The 8,597-nt window shown below is 48.2% G+C and overlaps 1 protein-coding gene across 2 annotated transcripts; it reads left to right on the top strand.

Annotated features, from left to right (window-relative positions):
* Nucleotides 1-1,694: 1,694 nt before the first annotated feature.
* Nucleotides 1,695-4,853, top strand: LOC307096155 (protein ARMCX6-like). 2 transcript variants are annotated; one of them, XM_079765698.1, is made up of 4 exons: nucleotides 1,695-1,821; nucleotides 2,203-2,292; nucleotides 2,643-2,718; nucleotides 3,134-4,853. In XM_079765698.1, the coding sequence occupies exon 4, from the start codon at nucleotides 3,185-3,187 to the stop codon at nucleotides 4,079-4,081; it is 897 nt and encodes a 298-aa protein (XP_079621824.1). In that variant the 5' UTR covers nucleotides 1,695-1,821; nucleotides 2,203-2,292; nucleotides 2,643-2,718; nucleotides 3,134-3,184; the 3' UTR covers nucleotides 4,082-4,853. The 2 variants fall into 2 exon arrangements, with proteins under 2 accessions (XP_079621824.1, XP_079621823.1); XM_079765697.1 differs by lacking the exon at nucleotides 2,203-2,292 and having other exon boundaries at nucleotides 1,699-1,821.
* Nucleotides 4,854-8,597: the final 3,744 nt, after the last annotated feature.

Below are 8,597 nucleotides of genomic sequence, written 5' to 3'. Positions count from 1 at the left end.
GAAAAGTACAAGGCAATGATAGCAAAACAAACGAGGTAGGGGTTTAGAGAGAGGGAGTACGATAGGTGAGTTTGCACTATAAAAGTTTGAGGAAAACCAGAAAGTTGTAACCTGTTCTTGACTTCTGAATATTCACCAGCAAGGCACTCTGGGCTCCCTGGCTCATCTCCTGAAAAGGCTTCACCCCACAGGGCTTCTCACTTGGGGAGCTTCCTGCTGGGGTGTCATATTTCAATGTTCTAAGAAGGAGGCTGCCTGAAGGGTCTATATTTAGCATATGACTCCCCAGCAGAGACAGCTGGATGTCTGGGGACTAATTTCTGCATACTTTGTCCCTGAGTTCTGGCATTATTCTTGGGGGGCTTGTAGGGGTGGTTCGGTGAAATTTTAACAAAAGACAGGGAATGAAAATGTCTCTTTCTTCTGCAAACTGCTTGGGATTCTGTGAACTGTGCTTTTTGTGAGGGGAAAATTACATGGATTTCAGGGGTGTTGCAGTGATTTTCAGACACCCTCAGACCCTCATGACTATCTCCACTGGAAGATTCACAACACTAACCACTGCTTGGACAACATAGCACATGAATGATAGACACCAGAGATATCGCACCAGGCTCATAATTAAATGAAAGGTCCATCTATTGAATCCAACTTTTATCAATGGGATAAAAGGGAATTCTCTAATTTCTGGATAATTTATGCGTTACACCATGCAACTTCAGAATAGATTTTAAATAAAGAACTTTGAATGAGGAGTAGGCTAATCTGTGAAGTTACTAATTTGTAAGGTACATTTGAAGATATATGACTCATTTGCATTTGGGGGTCTGCATAAAGTCTGTCCTTTGAAAGCCATCCAACAATCTTCTATGAAGATCTCAGTAATGTGATGCCTAATACTATGAGTTCAGCCAGGAAGAAGGGATAGTGGTTCACTTATCTAAAATAGTCATAATTAAAATGCTGACCACCTCAGTATAGATTCATATTGCCCATCAATTTATAAATCATATAAAAACACACTAGTTTTGTTTATTAGGATATGTTTTTAAATTTTAATATGCTGTTTGAAAGTCGCTATTTCCTGTGCAGTCAGAGAAAATATTCTTAATGCAGTACAAATTAACTTAACCAAATCAATGAGGCCTCCCTATTAACTGGGAAATCTTTATAAGTATAGATACAGATACTTGAATTCTTTTTTTTTCTAAGTGGCATAACTTTATTGTATTTTCTGATTACAAAATAATGTAGCTTGAGTCAATAAAAAATGAAGGAAGGAAAAAATAGAATATAAGTGAATCAAAAATATTAATAAAAACCTCACTACTACTTGGGCTTCCTTTTTTGACTACACACACACACACACACACACAATTTTGGTGCAGTGACTGCATGTGTAAAAGGGTAGAAATTAAGGGAGGGGAAGCGAGAGTTTTGGAGCTAAGGAAACGGACAAAACATTTCTCCAAGAAGTATAAGTAAACGGTAGACCCAAGAAAAGGTGCTGCCCTTCCTGTAATTAGAGAAAGGTCAATTCAAATACCAGAAAGCCATGACCATTTCTGGTTTCTGCTATTGTTATAGAGGAAAAGAGTGGCGGAGACCAGTGTGATGGGGGGAGGTACGGGGCAGGCTGGCGCCTGCCGCACAGCTTATGGGAGTGGAAATTGGGGGCCAGAGCTCACTGGTGACGTGTAATCACGTGACCAAGAGCTGCCTAGAGCTCAACTCCCTGCTAGTCGCTTCTGTCTGGGTACCAGCCCCCTATTACTCTGCAGGCTTATGAAGGAAGGAGGAAACTAGCCTCGGATTGTCCAGGTCGGTGGGAGTGTGGGCTCAGCTTGGAGAGAGGTGGGGGTGGGAGAGGGCCAAGAATGCCACCAATCCAGGTTCAGGCAGATTGGGTCTGTGTCCCTTTCTTACCTACTTTCTAAAGAGCACCTCCAACCCTCCCATACCGTGCCCATTTTAATAGAGAACTGTCGGACTTCAGGCAGCGTGTGTGTGTGTGTGTGTGTGTGTGTGTGTGTGTGTGTGTGTGTGTGTGTTGGGTGGGGGGAGGGGGGCTGGGGCTAAGGGGAGTGAATGGCGGTTACTAAGACTGCAAGGAAAGAAAAGGTACACAATCAAGGCACTCTTGTTCTGAGTGCTGCTCAGTCCACCAAGAACTCCGTCCCTCAGTTCCCTGTCTGTCGGCAGGTTTTTAGGTCTGTTGGCCCATAGATCGCCACAAAAGCCTGGGCGAGGGAAGCAGCAAACTGTCTTGGGACACTGCAGGTTGGCGTGAAGGTGGGATGAGCCCTGGACCCTTGGTGGCGAAAGGGGTGGCGGAGGAAAGAGGGCTGGGATCAGAGCCGGCCAGTCCCAGTCGCCCTCTCCAGGCCCCTTCTTTCTCCACACCCCCTCCCATTTCGGTGCAGGGAAAGGGGTGTGGCAGCCTTTGCTGTGGAAATGGCGGACGACAAGGGGGAGGGGGCGGAGAACCCCGCATAAGGAAAGCTCGAAGGGTGTGAGATATTTTCAACTCAAAGGCTGAAAATTCAGAAAAGCAAGCATTGTGAACTGTTCTCAGTGCTGTTCCATCCACTACACTTTCAGTTCTTCATTACTGGTTATCTTTCCATCTGTCATTCTGCTAGACTGTCCATCAAGCACTGTGAGAGGAGCACTGACAACAGAAGAGGAGAAGAAGGAATTTACCTGACTTTGGTGGAGGTTGGTGGGAGAAACTTCTTGTGAACCTTTGGGGATAGGGGTGTGATGGAGGAGGAGACTACTTGAGGGTTAGCCTCTCTATGTCATCCTACTGGCTATCATAGCACAACCCCAACTCTTGCCCTTCTCGGCAGGGACTTGAAGAGAAATAGTGGGTCCTGAGGGTAGAGAGAAGATGATACACACACACAAAAAAAAAACACAAAGAAATAGTTTCCTAATGAACCACCTCTCTAAACCAAAACTCAAAATCCACTCTATTTGGTGAGGCACAAACTTAGGCTCAGCCCAAGGCACTGAAATTACTTTTTCACCCATAGATTCGTCATAAGAGAGCTAAAGGAGTCTGGGAGAAGCTGAAGATCACTGCTCTCCACCATTACAGACCATAACCCTAAAATTTCTTTTCAATCAGGTGGAAAAGGGCCCTCTCCTATCCTTCCACAAGGCTGGCACAGACTTGAACATGGGCCGGGCTCGGGAAGTTGGTTGGATGGCAGCAGGACTAATGATTGGAGCTGGTGCCTGCTACTGCGTTTACAAACTAAGCATAGGAAGAGATGACAGTGAGAAGCTGGAGGAGGAGGAAGAGGAATGGGAAGATAACCAAGAGCTGGATGAAGAGGAGTCCCAGATGTGGTTTGATTTTATAACTATGATTCGGCCCTGGAATGAGGATGGGGACTGGACTGAACCTGGAGCTCCTGATGGAACAGAAGACAGGCTCTCAGGTGGGGGCAAAGTCAATCGAATACACCCAACAAGACAGCGTCCATTCCCTTATAAACATAAAAATACTTGGAGTGCTGAAAGCCTTAAAATTTTCAGTTGTGCTCTTGGCCTCTCCCAGGGTCCTTTCATTCAGGGGAAAATGTTTGCTCAGCCCGAGGATGCTGGTTTTTCATTTGGCCACAATATCAATAGTCATTTGAGCAGCCTCTCCATTGTTGGAAACATGATCCCCACTCCCGAGCCCACTGTTAAGCAGGCTTTATGTGCCCTGGATAATGAGAGTGCCAGTGTGGAAAATCAGGGCCAGATTAAGATGTACATCAGTGAAGTGTGTCAGGAAACTGTGTCACATTGCTGCAACTCATTTCTGCAGCAGGCCAGATTAAATTTGTTAATAAGCATGACAGTTATTAATAACATGCTTGCCAAATCCGTTTCAGACCTGAGGTTTCCTTTGATATCAGAGGGAAGTGGATGTGCTGAGGTTCATGTTTTGAAACCGTTGATGGGTTTGTCTGAAAAAACAGTCTTGGCAGGGGAATTGCTGGGTCCCCAAATGCTGCTCTCATTCACGTCCCCCTTTATCAGGAATGGAAACAGACAGGTTCTCCTGGACACCCTGGCCTCTTAAAAGACCATCTCAAACAGAATGGGACCGAATCTACCCAAAACCCATTTGGTGAACACGCACTTGTGTTCTCATGCAAAGACTCCGCAGTGGGTGCTGTAGAAGATCCAGCCTTAGCCAATCACCACATCATGGGGTGAAAGTCACACTTGCTAAATCGAGGACCACATTCTTATTGGCGGGGCAGGTGTTCCCACTGAGCTTTGAGTAACTTCTGGTTTTGCAGTCTACAGGTAATGTGCATTGTAAATTACTTCCTTACTTCTTCCTGTGGTAAAGGGCTCATTTCAGCTGCCAGCTGTGGATAAAGCATCATGAAGGATGCTTGCCTGTGGTGGTCTCCCTGCCTAAGCTGGACTGTTTTCTGGAGACCAGACACATATCAGAGCTTGTGCTGAAAGTGCTTTTGTTGCCCTGGCCGGTTTGGCTCAGTGGATAGCGCGTCGGCCTGCGGACTGAAGGGTCCCAGGTTCAATTCCGGTCAAGGGCATGTACCTTGGCTGCGGGCACATCCCCAGTGGGGGGTGTGCAGGAGGCAGCTGATCGATGTTTCTCTCTCATCGATGTTTCTAACTCTCTGTCCCTCTCCCTTCCTCTCTGTAAAATAATCAATAAAATATATTTAGAAAGTGCTTTTGTTGCTGCATAGGTCGAATTCTTTTTCGTTTACTCTTTCTTCTACACCAGCTGATGGATGGTGAACCCATTCATCAGAAAAGTGCACTCCCTTTCTATGTTCTGTACTGACTTAACCTCATCCACCCAAGTCTACATTTGTATGTTTCATCAATAAACTTGTGTGCTTTGACTGGCGAAAATGAGACATGGTACTTGTCCTTGAGTTGACAGTGTGCATGAAGAGAAAGACAAAACTACAGGATAAATGCTAACTGGGTCAGGGAGGGGGGAAGGAAGGCATTTGCTCCGACAAATGCACTCTTATCAGTGCTCACAGGAGGCAGGGGTAGAGATGGGCTGCAGTGTTCAGGAAAACCTCAGCAAGGGGTTGGGGGCTGAGGGAAGGTGGGGGCGTGGAATTAGGATAAAATGTTGGGAGGACTGAAAGAGACAACACCTGTGAAGCAGGCAGCACAGTGCCTGCACCTGGCACCTGGCACCTGGCACAAAAAATCCCTTGATGAAGGTGTCTTTCCTTGACTGCCAGCCAAAGAGGAATGTCAGTATCCTTGGGTTTGTCTACACATCCTCGAGGGCCACTGGGCAACCCATCCCTGCACATTTAATGGACGATTGCTGAGTGTCTACTTTGTGTCATTCTCTTCTGGGAAGCTGCTGTTGAAACTACTTCCAGAACCCCTCCTTTACTTGGGATCGCAAGACCAAATTCCTGGCAGAGTGAGAAGAGTTGGTTGCCACTGCTTCTCTCGGTGGAACTGCCTTTCTGCACCATCCCTGGTACCTTCAGTGGGATCCAGGAAGAGGAGGTGGAGTTCTCCACCAACTTCCTGTGGGGGTCATAGGGCAGACACTGAGGGTGCTTGGAATGGCTGTGGCTATTCCATTGATCAAGAGACACATCCTCTCCTCCACCCAAGCTCCCAACACCCCTTAGAGGAAAGGAAGAGGCCAGCCCTAACCACTGAACCACTTCATTGAAATGGGCAACTCATTTCCAGACCCATGTCAATGAGCCTTAGACCCTGTGTCGCCAAAGCCAGGTTCCCTGCATGTTTTGGATGTGTCGGGCAATGGCCCTGTTTCTCAAAGCTCTGGCCAGCTCAGTGGACAAGAAGCTTCCCTTGGGCAGTAATGCTTCTGTGCCTGTTGCCCTCTCCTGGTCTCTTGGGATGCTGCTCTGGGCCAGTGTGCCCCAGGCATCAGTCAGTGCTCTCTAAGTGGTCTGCCTCCTGATTATTCTCCATAGAGAGTGTAGTTTTATTTTATTTTTTCTCCCTTTTCCCAGAGTTTGGGTTGCAGGTGGGTTACAGCTCCCCTGCTTGTTGCCCTATGCTTCAGGCTGTCTAGTGGGCATTGGTGCTTGCCAGGTCCCCGGGGCCATCTCAGGGATCCTCCAAACAAGAATGGGGATGTGACCTCTTCCCAGGTCCTGGTACCTAGGACGGCTGGCACATGATTCGAGGTTGCAATGACACTACACCCCCAACAAGGATCATCGCCCTGGAGCTTTTTTGCTGGCTCTGGAGCCCTGTCTTGTTTCCTAAGAGCTGGTAATGCAACCATCTTTTTCTCCCGAGCAAGCCTCGGGTGGCCTGGACAATCCGTTTTTCAATCTGTAGGATTGCCCTGCAGACAGTTCCTGCATCCACGTGTCCCAGTGCAGTCAGCATGGCTCATGCTGTCTTCAGTGACACCTTAGGACTCGGCCTCTTTAACCTCAGCACAAAGGCAGAGGGGTTTCTCCTTCCTCCTGGCTCAGGATCCCATATTAACACACGCCTCCCTGCTTCTCTGCACTCTGCCGAATTCCCATTTGTGTTATGCATCAAGCAGTTGTCCCCCATGCCTGAGGAAGGCACTTGGTGCTTGCAGGCCACAACTGACTCCCAACGCAGGGAGGGCCTCGGAGACTTTCTGCCCGTCTCTGTCACAGGGAAGCCTGCCTGCATTGAAGTGTCTCCATGGTGTGGTCTTGGCCCAGTCAAGAGCCTCATCTCCATTTGCTGGCACTGCCCTTCCAAAGATACCCCCTGTGTCTGGAAGCTCAGCCCTCTAGTATGCCCTTCATCCCTTGGTGGGTTGCTGTGCCAGGGCAGGAGCCCAGTTCCCAGTGGATTCTGCCTGCGGACATGGAGGGGAGTCCAGAGCATGCCTGCCAGTCAGGGTCCAATTGAGATACTCAGATGCTACCCAGCCGGTGTTGCTCAGTGGTTGATCATCGACCTAGGAACCAGGAGTTCACGGTTTGATTCCCGGTCAGGGCACGTGGCTGGGTAGCGGGCTCTATCCCCAGTGTGGGGCATGCGGGAGGCAGCCGGTCAGTGATTCTCTCTCATCATTGATGTTTCTCTCTCTCTCTCCCTCTCCCTTCCTCTATGAAATCAATAAAAAATATTTTTTTGAGAAAGCATTTTTTAATTGTTTAAAGTATTACATATAGTAGTACATATATCTCCTTTTTTTCCCCATTGACCTTCCCCCAGCCTCCCCTACCCCATGTCGCATGCCCTCATCCCCCGCCCCCCAGTGTCTTGTGTCCATTGGTTGTGCTTCTATGCATGCATACAAGTCCTTTGGTTGATCTCCTTCCCCCCTCCCCGACACTCCCCAGCCTTCCCGCTGTAATTTGACAGTCTATTCGGTGCTTTACTGTCTCTGTATCTATCATTTTGTTCATCAGGTTATAATGTTCTATATTTTCCATAAATGAGTGAGATCATGTGGTATTTTTCTTTCACTGCCTGGCTTATTTCACTTAACGTAAGATTTAAAAATATTTTTTAAAAATATATATTTTTAAAAAGCTATTCAGAGGCTATCAGCACTGGAAAGACTCTGGCGCCCCCTCCCACACTGCATTAGAAATGAAACAGTAAGAGACCTCCAAACACAAAACTTACCTACCTTCCTGCTGCAACTATCAGAGGTTCTTTCTGTGTGTCCCAATGGTAAACATTTGGCATGGTCATCAAAGCTTGAGCTTGTCACACTCTGTGGGGAGGTGAGCTGCCCTAATGGGGCTGCCCCAGCCTCAGCTGTCTCTGTGTAAATCTGGAGCTGCTGCCACAGACTGACTGCCTTCTAGTCCCAGAAACGGCCTTGGCTTTTCTTCTTATTCATCCCATCATTACATCTACATCTGGTGCTGGACATACCACAGTAACTCCCAGTGCCCTCTCCAGCCTGCCCCCTCTCCTGGGGAATCTGTGGTTTTACAACCTGCGTTCTCCCCCCCACCCCACCCCCACCCCCACACACACCATAGGTGCAGGCAAGGTTTCAGACATCCAGCTTCTCAGCTCCAATATCCAGTCCAAACTCCGCATCCTCACCGTGGCCCTATGTGCCACTCTGAAAGTAGTTTCAACCACAATTCCCTCACTTTGAAGTGCCACCCACAGACAGGCACAGCATTCACCAAGTCAATCTCCAAGCTGCCATAGCACCATTTGGCTAAGAGTGACAGCTGGGTGGAGGACTGGCTCCCTGCTCCCTTCTAGGGGCCACTGATTGCTATGGGACCCAGATGGGTGCCACTCCAGAGTCCGGCATAGTCTTGCAGAGGATTGGCCAAGCCCTTGTCTGCTACACATGCTGCGTGCAGCATCTCACACTCTGTCACTTCCCTCCATTCTTTGGCAGGTACTGATCCAACTTTACTCCTTTTTTAAATGGATAACCAGTTAACCCAGCATCAGTTATCACTCCACCCTCATGCCGCAGAGTAGCACATTCTGGGATCCTCCTGCACCCAGCTGAGCATCCCTTCTGTGGCCTCCTAGTGTTCAAGTCCCTCCTGAGGCACACCCCTTTCTCCCAGGAACCTCTAACTTAAGAACCTCAGATCCCTGGGTGGTCTATGGCAGAAGGTGTGTGTGTT

The sequence above is a fragment of the Cnephaeus nilssonii genome, assembly GCF_951640355.1.
Source record: "Cnephaeus nilssonii genome assembly, chromosome: X".
Taxonomy (NCBI): domain Eukaryota; kingdom Metazoa; phylum Chordata; class Mammalia; order Chiroptera; family Vespertilionidae; genus Cnephaeus; species Cnephaeus nilssonii.
The sequence above is the reverse complement of the archived record's forward strand: the minus strand, read 5'-3'. Positions and strand labels throughout refer to the sequence as shown.